The sequence below is a fragment of the Pezoporus flaviventris genome, unplaced genomic scaffold (genome assembly GCF_033815535.1).
Source record: "Pezoporus flaviventris isolate CSIRO_AGI_PZ_B2104156 unplaced genomic scaffold, CSIRO_AGI_Pfla_v1 ptg000002l, whole genome shotgun sequence".
NCBI lineage: Eukaryota > Metazoa > Chordata > Aves > Psittaciformes > Psittacidae > Pezoporus > Pezoporus flaviventris.
The window spans coordinates 54,574,672-54,594,265 of record NW_026892550.1 but is presented as its reverse complement, the minus strand read 5'-3'; the positions used below and the strand labels follow the sequence as shown (position 1 = coordinate 54,594,265).

Below are 19,594 nucleotides of genomic sequence, written 5' to 3'. Positions count from 1 at the left end.
AAGAGTGATTCCTGGTGGCATTTTATCTTGGTTACATTTACCGTATTACCAGAGCCCGTCTCACAGTGAACCAATTATAAGATATAAATGAAAAGTGGTTTTCAGCATATGAAATCTCAAAGAGTCAAAGATTAAACAATTTCAAAGTAATTAAACCAGAGAGAATTGAACTAAGAAAATTTCAAACAATTAACGACTTATCTAAAAGTCTAGAGCAAACTTTAAGCTTTGCTGGGAATTTTAAAATTAATTTGGTTTAGGATGACAACCTCAGATGAACTCATTAAGGGGCGGCCACTGGAAGGATTCCACACATCCCTTGCCCACTTAAATAAGGTTAAGGTATTGGTAACTCTTCTGTGCCATCAGAAATTATCTTCCTGTGAATGTATGAGCAAGAAAAGGAAGTTAAGCATCTTGCACTCTGGATTTGAATTCAGCTATTCTGTGTTCTTTCCCAGTTCCATTAACTCCCTTACTGTATGTATTTCCAAGTCTCTGTTTCTCCACCTGTAAAAGGTATTATTACTCACTGTGTTTCTCTGCTGTATACCAACAACCTTGATTCTGCAATCATAGCATGGAAAAAGTGTTGTGGGAAAGCTGTACAGTTTGTTGAGGCTCCTAGTTCTCTGTGTGCCCTCCCACTTCCAGTGCTCCAACTTGTGCAGCAAACAGGCTTTTCTTTATCATGTTCCACCCCTTTGCCAGGCACTAGTCCTCCAGAATGGAGACAGTCACACTGAAGGGAATTAAGCTCCTTAAGTGTGAAAGTTCCCAGCCTGCTTGGTGCATTAACCACCATCCTGTGGAGGGGTACAGTTGGTGGTGGAAGTGCCTTGATCATCCCTGGGAGTTACTGTGAATAGTGATTGCCACTTTCTTGTCTGCAAGAGTTTTTAATCCCTCTCGTTCATCAAGTCTGCTTTGTTTTTTCCAGAGTCCTGCAGAAGGTTTGGGAATGGCAGGGGCTGTTGAAGGTCATAAGAAGCTATCTTGGCTGTCTGCCCTCTCTTCCTTGCTTTTTTGGCACATTTTTGCATGCTAGAAGACTAAGCAGGTTGTGTTTCATTGTGGTCAGCTCCTGCTGTATTATATCAGAGCTGTTTCATTTTCCTTGTTAGCATTACTGTTCCACTGATGGAAGGAAGCAAAGCTATCTGGTTTATGCTTATATATGAGCTCCTCTGATTTATTTCTGTACAACCTGTTCTCTTCACTGTTTTATACTGCTAGCTGAGCTCTTATTTTTATTTGTCACTTAAGTTTTTTATTTCTAAAAAGTCTTTCAGAGCACAAACATGTAAAGTATGGTCCAACAGAAATAGTTCATTTTGAAGAGGTTAGTTTCAAAAATCAAAGTACCAGTTCTGAATTCCTATGGTGCTTCTTTTGAGTTTCTCAGTTTTTCTTGTCCTGACTTATGCCATGTAGATCTCTCAGAATTCCTCCTTGTGCCTAGGCAAGAGCTAGAGTGGAGGTAATTATCTTCTGTGCTGAATGCTGATGCTACTCATCTTATGAATGGGAATGTGCTGTAAGGATACTAGGAGTAGGACACCTGAAGTGTTGTCCTCTCTTACCTGTTAAGTGTGACTTTGGATGACTACTGCTGTAGGTTTTATTTCACCTTATGCTGTGAGTCTAGAGTGAAGACTACTTGGGTAAAATACTACACCTTCCATTGTGACGAGGTGCAGTGACCATTGCAACTGGGATCCTGGTTTTGGTCAGGCTTTTGAGTGCTGCTAGGATAACAAATGGCTATTGATAATAACAGTCTGAAACTCCCACTGCCTCTGAGACATTGCATGCAGCCTCAGAGCCTCAGTAACATTTTCAGCCCTGGAAATGCAGTCTCCATCCCTGGCTCCTTGTCCTCCAGGAAGATATTTCACACAAGTATCACTTACTGAACCACTGGGTGCCGAAAGTTCTTCTTAGTTTCCACATGATCATAGATAGTTGAGAGGCGAATGTAAAAGAACAGATATATTAGAAGAGGCCCAGTGTTTTCTGTTAGAAAAAACTAGAAAAAGAAAATAGATGTATCAGAGTAGGAAATTGTACTAATAAAGACAAGAGAAAAAGAATACCCTTATCCACAACACGTACTTGTCCTTTGAATGTATCTAGAAAATGAAAAAGAGGTTTCTGTGCAGAACATTAACCCAGTCAGGAATACTTCCTGGAAGGTGGTCACAATCACTGTTATCTCCTCTTTGTACTTTTGGCTGTGCTATCGAATGCCTATTAGGAATCTAAATAACACTGAAAATTGTGATCCAAAAGCTGAAGACAGCTTGCTTTTCACCAGTGTTTTTTGTAATTAAGTGTTCCATCAGATAAAACCCAACCAAGCATGACAGAGGCAAGCATAGCTTTGAATCCTGGTTGCTAGCAGAGTAACCTGGAAGGGAGGGTTCATTGCTTGAAATTTGGTGGCTGGTGCAGGAGCAGGACCTGACTGCCTGGTGTATGGCCCTTTGAGCCTGTTCTTCAGTGGCTGAGTGGAACTAATCCCTGTGCAGAAGAAGAATCCTGTGGTGGGCAGACTGAACAAGTTATGCTGTAAACCAGAAAGAAATAGTTTCATCTCCACATTGTCACCCCTGCTAGCCATAGAGAGCCAAGAGGACATGTGGGGCACAGACAGAAGGTAGAGTTATAGTGCTGCCAATTAGCCACCTTCAGTTTTACATTCTGGTTTTGATTTGGTGCACCCTGTATTGCCTTTTGTCAGAGCACACTCTTAAGCTACAAACAGCTGGAAGAAGGAGAACATGGTTAGAGTGATATGAGGCCTGGATTTGATCATCTGTCCCCACTGGAATGAATCTCAGAATAAAAAGGAAATGATGTAGTCCTACATATTTACAAAGACCAGCAACTGGCGAATCATAACTCAAGTGCATAGTATTGCTTAAGGGGTAGAGAGTCATAACTAATGGGCCATTTGGCTTTAAGGTGGCTATTTGCACTGCTATGGAATTGTAATGTATAAATACCTGTGGCTTAAGGAAGCAACAGCAACTTTAGACTACCTTTCTTAAAAGCAGTAGTTGGCAGGCAATCTGAACCCCAGTAGGCTATTCTTCTAATCACTCTTCAGAAGAACTTTGAAACAGAAAGGTTTACCTGCAGAAATATTCTGCAATTAGATTTCCTTCATTTGGGACCCCAGTACCATTTTTTTCCCCTATTACAGCAGGAAACTTCTTTGACATTTCAGCCTTTCATATCAGGACTGTCTCCAAAAGTATCATTCTTAAGTGCTCTCTATCAAGGAAATGTAAAATTCTCTTTTTTTCAGCGTGACACCATGATTTCTGCGCTCCATTTAGGCTCTGCAGGATCCCAAACGTGGTGGGGGGGATGTATGGAAACATTTAATCAAGGAGTTTCTAAGAGCCCACATTATTGTGGAACGCATCACAGCCAAGGGCTTATGAGAATTTTGTCCTAATAGCAGTTGTATGGGCCTGTTCCTAACTGTGAGCCCACTGTGTTAGGCACTCTGCAATCACTGGTAAGAGACAACCTCTGCTACAAAAATGGGTAGACAATGGTGGCATAGAATACAGAGATGCAGATAGTATGGTCTGGACAGGACAGTGTAAGAGCTTTGGAGTAAACTGCTTTCTTCAGTGTAGCTTTTCCTCTCAGCCGTTATTTGCACCACAGAATACACCTGTAACTGCCAGCTTTTATCATCTGTTTGGCACGAGCATATTACAAAGCTGCCAGGAAAAGTCTGGCAGGACTTAGCACCAAATTGCGGTTACTTGTCAGTGCATCAAGTGTTCCCCCTTGCTCCCTGGCTGATTTCAGATGCTGTAGGAGAAGGAAAGCTTCAGGATTCAGTAAAAAAAAATACATTCTGTATTTAACAGCCAAAGCTACCAGCCTTGTGATAAATACCTATGACTGGAGGAGGAGGTGTTTTTGATGTAGGAACGGGGATGCAGAGCCTCCCATCACAGCAATTCAGAGAAGCAGCAGAGAGCACCAACAGCAGCTCTTGAGCTGGGATTTCTGGAAGTGAGCAGCATCAGCATGCTCAGGGTACTTTACAGGCTGGGTACCAGGTCCTGTCTTATCTCTAAGTCAGTCGCAACTGACACAAAGTGTTTATCACCCATGTGGAGGCAGGCAGCCCAGGGTCAGCTGTGAGATTTGCAAAGTACTTATTGTCTGGCAGATGACTGTCTGGCAGGACTGTGTTTTCCTTTGTCATAACTGCATCACCTGGCTGGAACATAGTTAAGATCAGTAACATTCTGGTTTACAGGATGAGATTCAGTTTGCTGTAGTGTTTTTCTTTGGGTTGGGTTTTTTGGGGAATTTTTTTTCACATTTTGGGTGAGTTTCAGTCTGTTTCCCTCTGTTGCATCTCCCATGCTGCAACCTCTGCTCTCCTTCTCCAGCTCACTGATTTTAAATTCATGAGAAATGAAAAGTGAGTTCCAGTAGGGTAGGCAGAGAAATTCTGCTAAAAATCCCAGGAGTTCAAGCAGGTGGAAGGGAAAGTACTCTTAAATTAACACAAAATTACTATCAGTTCAAACTGCTGAGAAACAGAGGCAAGCACCATTCTTTTACCATTGATTCTTAATGAATATATGCAATTAAATCTACCTAGTACCTTCATACTCATTCTATAGCTGACTAATTGCTGGGCTTGGGGAGTTATTAGATGTGTTGAGGATCAGTTCATTATATCACTTTTACAGATGCTCAAAACCCCTACAAAATTACTAAGATACTAGTTCCTGCTAATATATCTTGCAAAAATTATAAAAATATTAAAGAAAACCCTGAAAATAATAACACTGTAGTTTATGGACAAACGAAATATCATTTTGTAAAGAAAAAAAAAGCGCTTATTTAAAACAGAGCATTTTTCTTCCGTAGAAATGCAAAAAGAATCCAGTATTTGAAAAAAATTACTTTTTCTTAACCATCTTGTGGGTCTGCCTAGATTATTTTGATGTATTTGGTACAGGCAAATGTGGTGGTCCATAGTAAAAACAAAGATCTTTTCCTGAAGGAGCTTTACATCTCTATTACAGTGTACATAGCTCAACAGAATTTAACTGCTGAGCTCATCATAAACTCTCTGAAGAAAGAAAACAGAAGATTGTCCATTTTTTTCCACATCTATACACTCGATTTTATATCTTGCGTAATGTCCAGTTCTTTTATCTTCTTTCTCTCCTCTCCAGTGTCTGGCATTATGTATGCTACATACCTGCTTTTCTTAGTGGCATAAAGTGATGTTCTTGAATCAAACCTCTCCCAGGCATGAGCTCATTACAGGGCGGTAAACTCAAGCTTCTTTAACTGTCTCAGTTATCAGGTCCTTGGGGAACTGATTCAGTAATACCTAAACTGTAAACCCCTACTACATATACAACAAAACAGACTGGTAATATGTCAAAAGAGAGCTAAGGTGGGGTCTCCGTCATTCAAGAGATGATGAGACAAATGAGAAAACAGTACAGGATAGCCAATTCACAAACCAGCGAGGCATCTCATCTTTCATAAGCCAGACTGCACATGCTTCTACTATGTGTGTTTAAGGCCAGGTTCGTTGGGCCTTTGAGCAACCTATACTAGTGGATGGCATCCCTGTTCATGGCAGGTGATTGGAACTAGATGAGCTTTAAGGTCCTTTCCAATCCAAACCATTCTGTGATTCTATGATCTCTGTTCAGATAATCATGCCAGTAACACTTTGCTGAACTGAGTAACAATCAGGTCAGGAATTATAATTCCAGACCTTATGAGGCAGGAGGTATATTAGGGAGATATGAATGCAGCAGAGGCAAAAGGAGCTCTCTAAAATTATTTAAGGGAATGTGAGGTGACTTTTCTGGCTGACATAGTGCCTGGGACCATCCCAACAGGCCTGCTACAGGGAATGGAAAGGGTTTTGATGTGAGTTAATAGTACTGTGTGTACTGCTTGGAAAAATGCAGAAAAAGACAAAAAGAAGCTAGAAACAGAGTGGGTGGAATGGAGGGAGCCTGAAAAGAAGTCCAACAGAATCTTTATAAATGAACGGCCTGTGGATTAGCAGTCTTCACATAAGGGCATCAGCTAATTACTCTCTGTAATGTTTACGACATGCCCTTTCAGTAATACCACACAACATACCCTATCTTGTATCATATTGCCTTTTGGCATAATCTCACATTATCTCATTTATGACAAGCTGCAGAGCAGAGCTGAGGAAAGGCCATACAGTCTTTTCCATACTCATCCCCTCCTGCAGCTCTTTCCATACCATGTAGGGTCACTTTCCCAGTTCATCGGTGCCGGCTGTGATGTTTTCTATTCCACTGCCAACAGGATGTCTGGGTTCATGCAGGGGAAGCAGAGGGCATGGTATGAGGATGACACCTGCAGCCAGGACAATGGCTTGTGGTCATTGCCTGAAGCTCTCAGCACAGTGAGAGATACAAAATAGCATGAGCGTGTCCTGGGTAACTCTGGAAAAACAACTGCAGTATATAAATTATATATCAGACAGAGCTCAGTTTCTCTGATAAATGTGAGACAAAGGCACCAGTTTCAGGTCTGAGCCAGGGTCAGATTGAGACAGTAGGTACCGCATAAAGAGCAGCATTACTGATATGAGACAGGCAATTACTATGTGTGAGTGTATGCAGCACAGCTGGGATTTCTGAGAAACCCAAGAGAAACAGGGAGTTGAACACCCTCAAGTCTCCAAATCATATTCAACTTTGCCTCTAACTACCATAGACTCCCTTTACAATAACAGCCCTCAGTGCTCTTAGCTAATGATCATTAAGGAACATTATTAATTTCTGGAATAATTTCTACTTTGTATGCTTTGCTACCTCATTAAAGCCCATATAGTTACCTGGTTATGATAAAGGCGTAATTTTAGCAGCACCTCTTAAATCTTCACCTCTTTAAATTTGCAAACATCTGCAACAGCAGCAGCTCTTTTGCATCAGATAGTACAAATCTTAAGGGCTGCTTAAATATTCAGTGATTTTTGTTTCAGTTTGTCCTGGGTTTAGGAGTAGCAGTCAATTTTATTCCTTCTTGGTAGCTGGTGCAGCGCTGTGTTTTGACTTTCAGCCTGGGAGCAGTGCTGATAACACCGATGTTTTTAGTTGCTGCTCAGTAATGTTTACTCTGACCAAGGACTTTGTGAGTCTCATGCTCTGCCAGGGAGGGAAGGGGAAGCCGGGAGGAAGCAGAGACAGGACACCTGACCCAAACTAGCCAAATTGGTATTCCATACCACAGCATGTCATGCCCAGGAGGTAACTTGGAGTTACCCAGAAGGACATGGGGTCTTCTGGGTCGGGCTCGTTTCGGCAGGTGGTATCGTATTCTCTTCCCTTGTCATTTTCTGTTACCAATATTATCATTGGTGGTAGCAGTAGTGATTTGTGGTATACCTTAGTTACTGGACTGTTCTTATCTTAACCCGTGGGAGTTACATTCTTTTGATTCTCCTCCCCATTCCTCCAGGAGCGGGGAAGGGGTGGGTGGTGGGAAGGAAAGAAAGAGGGAGGAAAGGGGGAGTGAGTGAACGAGCTGTCTGGCTGGGTTTAAACCACAACACAGTTCTCATGGAACTGGCTAACCCATTCTAAAAACTTAAACAGTGCAAGCAGGGGCACCTGGAACTTCCCTTTTTGTAGAGTATTTCAGGCTGCAGTTCAATATTTACTGCAAATAGCAGAGATAGGGATGGATTTGCTATAGGATTTTATAGGAAAATTCAGCTGACTCAGGCCAGATTCAGGAGGTGGGGAGTGAACAATGATGGCTGCTGTTTGTCCCTGATCCAGGCCTGTGCTCCCTCTGGGGAAAGGGAGGTGAAATCCCAGCTTCTTTCTTCTTGTGTCTTCTCCTAAGACTGAGTTGTCTGAAACCACTGGTTTGGCATCAGACCACTTCATACTCTGGTCAAGATTCTTCCCTGGGAGCACAAGCCTTTTCATGTTTCTTACCCAAAATGGAAAACTACTGTAAATTAATTAATGCTCTTCTCTTACACACACATATTATATGTTATGTATGCAAAGCACTCAAGTTCTGTTTGTAACCAAACACCAATGTGAGTTCAGATTTGCTGCCAAATCTCTACAGGGCTTTGACAGCCTTTTGAAATCCATCACACAATGTGTATCATTTTAAAATGTATATTTATCATCTGCTATGCAGATACCTAAATGAGATAGTTTTTTTTTTTGACACCTGGCAATTATTAATAACCTCAAGCAGCTCTTCCACATTGCCTTTCATCTAGAAGCCTCAAAGCAATTTGCAAAGAGGAAAATACTATTATTTTCGTGACGCACATCTGGAAACTGAAATACAGAGAAATTCAGTGACTTGTCAAGGTCAACAGACAAGCTATGCAAAGAATAACAAGGGGGTACATGGTCCTCTCAAACACTGGTTCAGTCTCTGGGTCAGTCTCCCAAACACTGGTTCACTCTTGTCTTTGTGCTCTCCTTACCCTCAGTATGGGACTGGGCAAAGATTTCCCATGCAAAATAATTTTGACAGGCTTATAGATTCTAGAGGGACTAAAACTTCTCAAATTTGTGTAGATTAAAAAATAGTCAACCTCTCTAATTACTCCAAATACAAATAGGAAAGGTTTTACACTTATAAGCACCTTACATCAAGTAGCTCTTTGTTTCTTAAGTAGCAGGAAGGGTTTAAGCATAAAGTTGTGTATAACTGAAGGAAACAGCTTTTTCTGTTTATGCTTGCTGAATTCTCTCTATCTACTTTTTGTAGTTGAATTGGTAAAAACTCGAGGGTATTACCATAAACACACATGCACAGGTTCTTCAGCCTGTACTGCATTCAACAGCAACTAAAGCGTTCACCCTTCAGAATCAATTTTCCTAGTAGCTCTTTAACTCTCTTTGGCACCTGAAAAGATGACACACTGGCATGGTCCATCATGAGCTGAGACCAAGAGAAATTATTGCAACACTGTTTCCCTTCTCAGAAACAGCGTCTGAGGAATCGCAATTGCCAGCTGGGCTGTTTCACAGTTCTCTTCCCTTATCAGCTGACTTCATGCTGCCACTGGGCAGTAACAAAGAGCCAAAAGTACATGTGGCCCAAGGAAAGGCACAAACAAGTAAAACCATGGCAAGAAATCAGGCAAATGCAAACTGCTGTGTCCTGATAACTCTGAAGGTTGAAAATTATTAGAATTAATCAAATAAATAGTTAGACCCATCTTGTGTGTGTAGCTTGCCTCTGTGAAAGGTTATAATGTTTTGAAAGTTCATAGCATTTGACTGGCATCAGCTCAAGACTTGGCCAGTTGTACCAAGGTAGAGAAACACTTACCGTGTGTTCAAGCAGAAACCCTTGCCGAGTATAAGCTGTTAACTATAAAATGGAGGTACTTTGTGTTACAGTTGTAGTTGGGAAAGGTGATGTAGAGGAAACAGTGACTTCTTTTTTTCCTGGAGATCATCTTCTATGATCAAATTATCTATTGATCCAAAAGTCTTAGCAATGAAAAGCTACTTGGGGATTTTTCTCTCTCTGACGCTTTGTTGTTCTTTAGCCACGCACAGATCTACACAGAATCACACATTCTGTTTATCTGGCACTGCTGTTAAGTTTTTCATGTACCCACAATTCCCTGAAAGTGTTACTCAATTTGTAGAATCCTGTTCCACAGCTATGTTTGAATGCAAGCTTTGATATGTAGCCACTGAGAAATACATTCAGTGACATCCTCCACTGACACATCCACAGATCCTCTGCTTTCTCTCTTACCTTGACATCAAATTCCTTCCAAAGCAATGACCATATGAGTTTTCTTACATTATCTTCTTCACACTGGTCCAGTAGTTTTCTGGGACTCCCAGCCCTCCCAATCCTTCAAATTCCTCAGATCCTGTCTTTTTTTTCTTCTATTATAATTGTCTGTACTTCTACATCCTATTGAACAGGTTACTGAAGTCTCTTTTTCCCTTCCCAAATTATGGGAAGCATCTCAAGTTGTTCCCCATGGAAAGCTCAAAGCTGCCCTCAGGATAGAGAAGATGGAGAAAATCAATCTGCAGCAGTTTGGCTGCCTCTTTTTCAAACCCATCAATACTCATTAATTGCTTCATATCACACTCATCCCTCTGACTTCATGGGATTGTTCCACATGTGCAGGACCAGCTGAGTGAGCTCTGCCAGCCACAGTCAGAGCAAATTTGTTCCTTCCCTATTCACCACTCATTCACCCCCACAGGACAGAAGAAAAATGGTACTTGTACACCAGTAAGATGGGAGGGGAGAACTATATTGACCCAAACTTCCCCCAAGAAAAGGGCTGCACCTAATTATTCAATACAGCATGCACTTGACCACTGTGTACGCCTGCTACACATAACTGCAAAGCCTCAAACACAGATCTCTTGGCTTGTTCATTTTCCACAATGTCTAACTTGGTATATGAACGGAACCTACAAGGATGCCAGAGAGGGACTCTCCATCAGGGAAAATAGCGATAGGACAAGGGGCAATGGGTTTATACTGAAACAGGGGAAGTTTAAGTTAGGTATAAGGAGGAAGTTCTTTACTGTAAGGGTGGTGAGGCCCTGGAATGGGTTGCCCAAGGAAGCTGTGAATGCTCCATCCCTGGTGGTGTTCAAGGCCAGGTTGGACAGAGCCTTGGGTGACATGGTTTAGTGTGAGGTGTCCCTGCCCATGGCAGGGGGGTTGGAACTTGATGATCTTAAAGTCCTTTCCAACCCAAATCATTCTATGATTCTACGATAATTTTGCTTTGCCATCCAGAAGGGAGCAGACTAATTAGGGAAAGCATGGATTTTCAGATTTCAAAGATGTTCTTGGGTTTAAATAAATATTAGTCTCTACATTTCTAAATCGAGCAGAAGCTTTGAAATGGAGCAGTTCTGCTGCCAGCCTGAGTATTTTAAGGCTCTCAGGAGTCAAAAGTGTTTAAGCAATCTCTAATTTTAAACCATAGTCACAAAAAATATTTACTGAAGTACTGTTTCAGAATTAATCTTATGAAATTCACAGACTTGGCGATAAAATATATTTTTCACAGTTTTCATGTTGTTGTCTTGGTTCTATTTCGATCCTTCTGGTAGCCTTCCCAGGTAGCAAGTAGACAACAGAAACTGATAAGTCAGAAATTGCAATCACTGCTGAAATGAGGAAAGCTTTAGTAGAAGTCTGAATTTGATCAGGAAGAATTTTTTTCTTTGGACTACAGCAGCAGTATGCATTATTAGCAGTAAAATGCCAGCCATGTTTTCAAAAAGTCACAGGCTAGGTTGCAATATGTGAAAAGAAGATGTCTCTGTCAAACATGCTTAGGCCCAAAATTGAACAGAGATTAAAGGTAAAACCCATGACTCCAGTGGTGGGAAATTCAAACACTCCTAGCGGTACAATCTTTACAAAAGGTATATAGAAATTATCTATAAGCTCAGCTTTCATTAGTATATCTGCAGCATCATTCACTAAACCTCAACTATCCAATCCAGGTAGGGTAAAGTAATGGGTAAGTCTTGTGCAAAAAGTAAATTACGTGTTTCCAGTAATACTTGTTTTATAAAAGAGAAGGCAGAGTAGAGAGAAAGTTCTAACAAAATCCATGATTCTAAGCAAACAATTCTGTTTTGTCCCTGAATTTCTTTTTGGAAATGAGCCATGAGGGTGTCTTTTCTTCTAAAAGAGCCAGGTGAGGTTAGATTTCTATCCACATTACCCCAGGAAAGGGCCTTATTCTCAAGAGATTGACAAGTAATTGCTCCAGTAGAGGAAAACTATAAATCTCTCACCCTAGTTTCTCCTCCTCTCCTCGAGCAACCCAGCCTCTAGAGCTGAAATCTTGTCAATCTCAGAGGCCTTAGTGTTCTTGTTCTCAAGTGTGATCTCCAGTGAGGTGACAAAGCCCTATAAGACCCACCTCTATGCTTAATTTTCTCCTAGACAGATTGTGCCTAATGTATCAACCTCTGGAGCACTGACGTTTTGCCATGTCTTTCTATGTGCCTATTTTTGGAGTTCAGGTCTGAATGTGGGCCTTTGTGCCTCAGCTATCATTTTGCTGATGAGATAAGAATATTTTTATTCTGTGCCTCACTTATTTAAATGTCAACCCTTTCATTCAGAAGAATCCCTCACCATGTGCATAAATCTGATAAAGCATCAAGGGAAATGGAAAAGTGGGAGCTCTAAGCGCAGTAAAAATGAGAGTAAAACTATATGTCCTGTGTACAAATGCATTCTTAATTGCTATTGTTAGAGTACAATGTTCTGTGAACTTCATTGCTATAGACTAGCTATCATAAAAATCTCTTGACTTTTTAAATGGTGTGGCTAGGAAGAAGATTTCTGCCACTGAGAATGGAGACAATTTTGAATACAGAACAGAATGGTACAAGATGAATATTCAGAAACTCATGAAGTCAACTTTCTGTACACGCAGATCAAGTCATAAAAAAATGACTAGGCATCCTAGTCATAACTGCACTATTTGTAATGGGATATTAAGCTTTAGTTATGTTATTGTCTTAGGCTACATAAGCCACAAGGAAAGGAGAGAATAAATAAAGTTCTTGCAGATTGCTTAATTGTAGAAAACAGGAGGCTGTACTACTTACAGTTTTGCTTTGCAAGGAAATTCCATGGTTGAAAGGTGGTGAGATGGGCTGGGGGGCGGGGGGAACAAGGCTACAGCTAGCATTAATCAATATGGGAATCACTGGGGTAAAATCTCAGCCTTGGTAAGCTCACAGACCTCTACTGAAATGAGTAGGTCACAGGGTGAACAGCTCTAACTGCACTGAAATAAACTGCTTGTCACTACCTGGGGATTTGGATCCTGTCGTTAGAACCATGAAGGATATATATAGGTCATGGACTTGTTCACAGGGCTAAAACTTGCCAAGTTTGTGCTGCTAAGGGCTATCTACTTCCCAGCACATGAGCTTGAGGAGGTAAGATGGATAAATGACCTTACAGTGATGATTCAGAAGCTGACTTTTGCCAAAGTCAAGGGCAGTGCTAGCAGTAACATCCACCTTGAGTGTACCGTTTAACAGAAAAGGAGCTGTAAAAAGGAGCATGGCCATTCTAAGCATCTTATAGTTATGTTTCCTACCTCATAGTGACCTACTGGAGAGAAGAACCGGTAATATCATTTGTAAACTGCTTAAAGACCTGACACTCACAAGCTCCACCCCTACAGACACAGCTAAGGAAGGGCAGCGGGCTTGTTGTACCCCCATGTGCGCAGGGTGGGACCTGTGGGCTGTCTGAGGGAAGAATCTAATCATTTGTCCTACAGCTATGATGCCAGTTAGCAGAAACTCACTTGCAAGGAACTAAAGGAATCACAAACAATTAATGGTTTGTTTTCCATTTCTATGTATGGCTTTAATGGCTTACAGAACCTGAAGTTCTGTCTTATTCATGTTTCTCACTGCAGAAATTGGGAATCTGATTACCCAATACACAGATGTGGGCTGTGTGTTACTCCAACTAATACAGTACGTGCAAACTGCAGCAAAACCTAGGTGAGACTAGTAGTGAGACTACTTTCAGCTCCATCCCTTATGCCTGTTGCAGAATGTTGGAAAGGTTTCTTTGTCTCCCATTCCTTTACTGTCCTTTCAAACTCTTCAGCTGTTGGGCTGTGAAAGAATTGAATCTTTCATTTCCTTCTTGCACAGATGAGCCTGTAAGGTTAGAGTTCCCCACAACCTTATTTGAGCGGAACATGTTGCCTCTCTCCCACCAGCCTGACCTTCCAACACCTGCTTAACAGTAAAATAACTGAAGTCAAACTGAGAGCAGAACTAAAACAGGCAGGCATGGCTGCCCATAGCAAATGATATTGTTTTACACAGAGATTCAAAATTCCTGTGACTCCTAAGCCTGGCTGGGCATCTTCTGCCTGGAATCCTTGACCTCACCACTCTCTCAAAACTGTTCTTCAGGTGATCAAAGAGTAAGACATTCCCATTCAATAATTTTCCTGCATTAGTAACAGGGTTACCAGAAATACATTTTTTGTTTTTAATGTATTTCCACTTCAAAGCTGAGGAGCCTTGCACCACATTAATGCATTTGGCTACAGGTCCTGCACAGGCATATAAACCCTAGATACGCTAAAATTGGTTTTAATGTATTCATTTTTTTTCCCCTCCAGCAATATTGTTATGTCCACCTTCTAATATTTAATTGGATGTCAGAGTTAGCACACTGATAACTTGGCTCACTGTCCATTTAATTCTGGTTTGACTGCTGATAAAGTAATTGCACCATTTGACACACGGAAGGGCAGGCAGAGGAAGCTGGAGTAATTTGATGCTAAAACACACTATGCATTAAGACGTATCATGTTGATTGCTACAAATACATACTTACTGTGGTCCAACCAACCTGCTGACCCAGGTCTGTAAAATACAGTGTAATGATGGAGGAAACAGCAAGGCTTTGAATGCTAATAGAATCCTTCAAATAGGGCCCATCTGTAATGACGAAAAGGAAAAAGAAGATGGAAGGAGCAACAGGCATTCTTTCAGACGCTGAACATAACACATAGGCTGCCTTGTAATGGTCAAGGTGTAGGCCCAGCTTGTATTCTGGTTTATTTTGGTGACTTGGTACTTATTCTCCAGGTTAGCAATCTGTAACATTTCTGTTGGAGTTATTCTGCTCTCATTTTAACAAAAACATTAGGCTGACATGATGTTGGGCAGCAATGCATAGCAGTTGTTATGGTGCTATCTCTATTAATCTAGACCATTAGAAACATGCCATGGAATCACACAGACAATTTCTTAGAGCACTTTTTGTTCTGTCTTGCAAGACTAATGGGAAAGTCAGTGGTATGCAGTGTCTCTCTCACTCGTATCTTTTCCTGAAGCATTTACATTCTCAAGCTATTTTACGATAGGTGGCACCATCATGATGAGTACAATTTCTTGGGCAAAGGCCCACAATCCACAATACCTTTTGTAAGCAGCCTGACCTCAGCAGATCAGATGTACAAATCTGAGCATTACATTGCTTTTCACAGTATTCTCAGGCATCTGCTTCCAGTTCTGATGGATCCAGAATGTGCACAGAGACATAAAATGGCAAATTTTTTAATAGAGCCAGTAAGCTGGATATTGGGAAACCCCAACAGCCACTTTATGCATTGTGTCTTCCTTTCAACATATGTTTAATGGCTGTTTAAGTCAGTGAGGGTGCTAACTTCCACCAGGTGCTGAGTCGCCATTTTCTACAGCTCTGCAATGCTGCATCCACAGAACAAATGTCACACAGCCCATAGCAGCTTCATCTCCCACTGTCATGTCCACCAAGAACTGGTGTACTGACAACGCCAATTGCATCTTCTGATGAGGCTGTGAGGAAGTATTGAAAGGGATAATGCAGTGAGTGAGGGAAGTGAGTAAATGGTTTTCAAACTGCCTTGTCTTCATTATTTGATCGTATACTGTATCCTGAAGCATTTTAACTCAGTGGTTATGAAAACCATTAAATTCCATTATTAATGAGAAAATAAGTTAATCATTGATATCAATTAATGAAAAAGTGCCAACAGTTCACCTAATAACACATATAGAGAAAGCAATATTGTTAAGAGGAGAACTTGCCAGAGGATTAGTAATGCATTAGGTAGCTGTATTCAACCATATGAATACTTACTGCGTTCTAGTTGCAGGCCAACACGAGAAGGGTACCACTGGGGACCTGTTAAAATCACGAAGCATGGCGGTTAATTTCATGGTAGGGGATCTAAATTTCTCTTTCTATTAGTATTCTTTTCAGGTGATTGCTACAAATGTAAGGTTAAAACAAATCCTCTCTTTCAGTCTCAGCTATACAAGGAGAATACAAGAGAGCTAGGAGAAGCGCACAATACACATACAGAACCAGAAATCTTCTCTCCCCACAGGAGTTTTGGAAGGGCCAATCTCTATGCTGAATGCTCCGTTAGCGCACACACACACAAATGGGTGTGTGTGCGCACCACTGGGAAGTATAAAGAGGACCCTATTTATTAGTGTATTTGCCAAAACTCCCTAATAAATGCATCAGTTGCACTGTCACCACCCCCAGCCATTTCTACTGCATTTTCTTTATTTCCTTTGATACACCTTAGGACAGTCAATAGCCTGTAAAAGATTTGCTTTGTCTTTTCAATTCAAAGCCCAGGTGAAACTGGTCAAATACAGCCACAGTTTTCTTTAGACCTGCTTTACAATTGTTACTATTCCTGTATATCAGTATTCCTGTACCTTAAACAAATGGAAAAAAGTTCTTCACAATGACTGTGATCAGACATGGGAACATTTGCCCAAGAAGCTGTGGGATCTGCTTCCCTGGAAATAGGCTTCAGCTGGAGAAGACCTTGTGCAATCTTACAGGTCTTGAAAGTTGGCCCAGCTCTGACCAGGAACCTGGACCAGATGAACTCCAGATGTTGCTTCTACCTTAACTGTATTTTGGATGATGAGGAGAGATTGTTGACCCCACCAGCTGCCAGCTGAAGGGGAAAGGGAGCTTACAGGAGTAGGGAGGAAAGGGAGTTAGGAGGAAAGGGAGTATACAATGTGCACTGTACCACTGTGCAGTGTCACTCAGCACACGCTCATTTCAGAATCATTTGGTCTGAGTTTTGTAGGTAGGCAGGAACAGGCATTAGATGAACCCATGAACCAGGGCTAATGGCAAGAGGCAAGATATCCATCAAGTAAGTCACAAACATTATTTTTTCAAGGTATTACAACAATCCATGGCTATTAAAGATAACAAAAGGAAGATAGAGAAAGAGCAGCTGTCTGACTTGTCAAGGAAGATATGATTTGCTCCAGGACAGCAGATATCAATAGTTATTTGGGAGCCTGAAATGCAATGTACTTGCGTTAAATTGGAATCTTCTCCTCAGCTCTCCCCTCCCCATATTACAGTATGTTTCAATAAAAGCCAATTTACCTGATCCTGTGGCAATGTGCTTTTAGGTATGGCTCATAATCTTCACAAGGGCAAACAGAGGTTGTGCGATTCAGCACGTCATCACACATTTCCAGTCCTTCAGCCTCAGTACACCAATATGTTCAAGCATACTCAAAGATTCAGACAGATGGAACTGTGCCTTTGCCGCTGCTTGTCTGCAGTGACCTTATTATCACACCACTGTGTCTCTCTGGTTTCCAGACTGTCCTTTGTGTGTTGCATGTATTTTGCTGGAGGCACCTGAAATTAGCTGTTTGGATATTCCTTCCCAGCTTTTACTATTGGTGGGGGGGTCACTAGCTAACATCAAGTGGAAATGATATGCAAATGGAGTAGGGGACAAAGTCCAAACACATCTCTTTTTGTACATATCATAGGTTTAGTATGAACATGAAAGTTTCCCACTTTCAGTCTTTATGGCAGCAGACTTTAGCAAGGCTCTTCCTAAGCCTTAACTGTCTGGGTTTCTACAAAAACCAATGTTGCTTTCTGGACAGAAGTGTGACCACACTTTACTTCTCGAATCTCGGAGAGTCATCAGCCTGATGAGACTCATTTCATAGAGAGGAAACCCCACACATTCCTAAACATCAAAGATTTGCCTGCTCACCACTTGATTTCAGTCAGCCAAGGGGACTGTGGCCTCACCTGTCAGCATTTTTCTGCCTTTTTCCTGTGACTGTTTCCCATGGGGATCCTCCAGAGCTTTCACTAGGACAGCTCTGGATTTCTGTTTGGCAATGTGGGAAGCCATTCTGATCCAGCCTGGCTCTGTCAAACACACATTCATGTTATTCCTATAGAAAAAGAGCTCTCCTTCCTTTTACTAGTGAAAAGAAGCCAAGCAACTAATTATCACCTGTATTAATTCTTGCTACTGTCTGTCAAAATAAGGGGTTGATGGCTCTCTTGGATACCTAGAGGCATCATTTGGCAGATTAGTTTAACCTGCCATCAGCAGGAGTATAGAAGTGCATGTGGAGAGTGCATGCTCTCACTACAGATAGAGACACAGATGCAGTTGCATGCAGCACTCCAAAGCTCCTCTGCACTCCCACACCTGGCAAAGCTCCCCTCATTTCCAGTCTGGAAGGTTTCTCTGGAAGGTTTCTCTTTTGCAGATGTTTTGTTTTTTTTTTTAGTATGGTTTACTTTCCAGTTTATTCTTATTAACACTTTCCATTGGTGCCTCCTGCAGAGATTAATGTCAGTCCAAGAGCATGGCTGAGTTTATCTTGTTGTATCTAAGATCAGACATGTATTATTAGTTACTGACATTGTGATAGTGCATCAGAGCTCAGTCACATGGTGTTGAGTAGATCACATCCCTGTATAGTCCTTGTGATCAGCAGAGCTGTTCAGTTCCCTTAAGCAGGGCTATAGTTTTGGCTATGTATTTCACACTTGGAAGAAGTTGCAAAAATAACATTTCAGCCCATTTATATCACCGACCAGTTTTCACTTGAAAAAGCAGATACAGACTTGACCATAAAACAATGGTTCAAACTTCATGGCTTAGACAACAGCTCTATTTAGCCAATATTATATTCTCTGATGTTTAGACAATATTGTGGGTCCTCCCTCGCATTTCTTAGATTTCTGAATTTGTGTAGAACAGCTTCAGTTCCTTTCTTTGCTGTGCGTTCGGACAGCTATTGAAATGTCATCCTGGTTTTCCGTCTCCTATTTGATTATTTCTACCTTCCTGACTTACCCTTCTCCTGATGTTTGTCTTGGTCTTTTAATACGGTCACCCCTCAACTTCATGCACTTAGGCACCTGAAAGCTTTGCCCATTCCTCACAAACTCCTTGATTTTCAACTTGAAAATCCACAAACTCCTTAACATCAACATCATTCTTCTTCACTTAGCAGCCTGATCTAGTGAAAGATGTCCCTGCCCATGGCAGGAGGGGCAGACTAGATGATCTTTGAACATTCATTCCAAATCAAACTGTTCTACAATTCTATGATTCGTACTGTTATGGTTCAGATAATGTTTATTCCATGTATACAGGCTTCATTTAGTCTAGTAGTGTAAGCAATTCATGATAAGTCTTAAACCTTTTACCTTATTTCATCTTCTCTGTCAGAAATCTGTTCCAAGTTTGAGGAAAAACTCCGTGCTTTTACTTAAAAACTGTTAAAACATTTTAATACTAATCCCTTTAAAGCATCATCATTTTTTCAACATAGAAGAGTATTTTCTTGGAAAATAACTCAATGTTCACTTTTAATAATTTCTTTTAAAAAATGGACATAAGGAAAAATATTTAATTTTGGATGGGTCATTTTTTGTACTTGTGACTATTTAAAACAAAAATTAAAACATAAGCAAACTGACAGGATATATAAAAACTGATAGCCGCCTTTAATTTGACCATACACAAGTATGAAATCACCTGTCAATACTGGATATAAAAAAGAGATGCAGTGCTATTAAATAACCATACAAATGCTTGCTACAACGACTATACCAGTACCATGCCCAGCTGCCAACACCGCTATAGAAAGATACACAGAAAACCAAGTTCTACTGGTCCCACTGCTCACACAGTTTGTTTTTTCAC

General features: G+C 41.0%; 1 protein-coding gene across 2 annotated transcripts in view; it reads right to left on the bottom strand.

The window, feature by feature from the left end:
* TECRL (trans-2,3-enoyl-CoA reductase like) overlaps positions 1 to 19,594 on the bottom strand; it is a 63,562-nt gene that overhangs the window by 12,165 nt on the left and 31,803 nt on the right. Inside the window, exons 3-5 of one of the 2 annotated variants that reach the window (XM_061479191.1) lie at positions 15,715 to 15,759; positions 14,440 to 14,528; positions 1,914 to 2,029 (exon numbers count right to left, since the gene is read on the bottom strand). In XM_061479191.1, the coding sequence (XP_061335175.1) occupies positions 1,914 to 2,029; positions 14,440 to 14,528; positions 15,715 to 15,759 (250 nt within the window). Of the gene's footprint in view, positions 1 to 1,913; positions 2,030 to 14,424; positions 14,529 to 15,714; positions 15,760 to 19,594 lie in introns of both variants that reach the window. The other variant, XM_061479182.1, reaches the window with a different exon arrangement.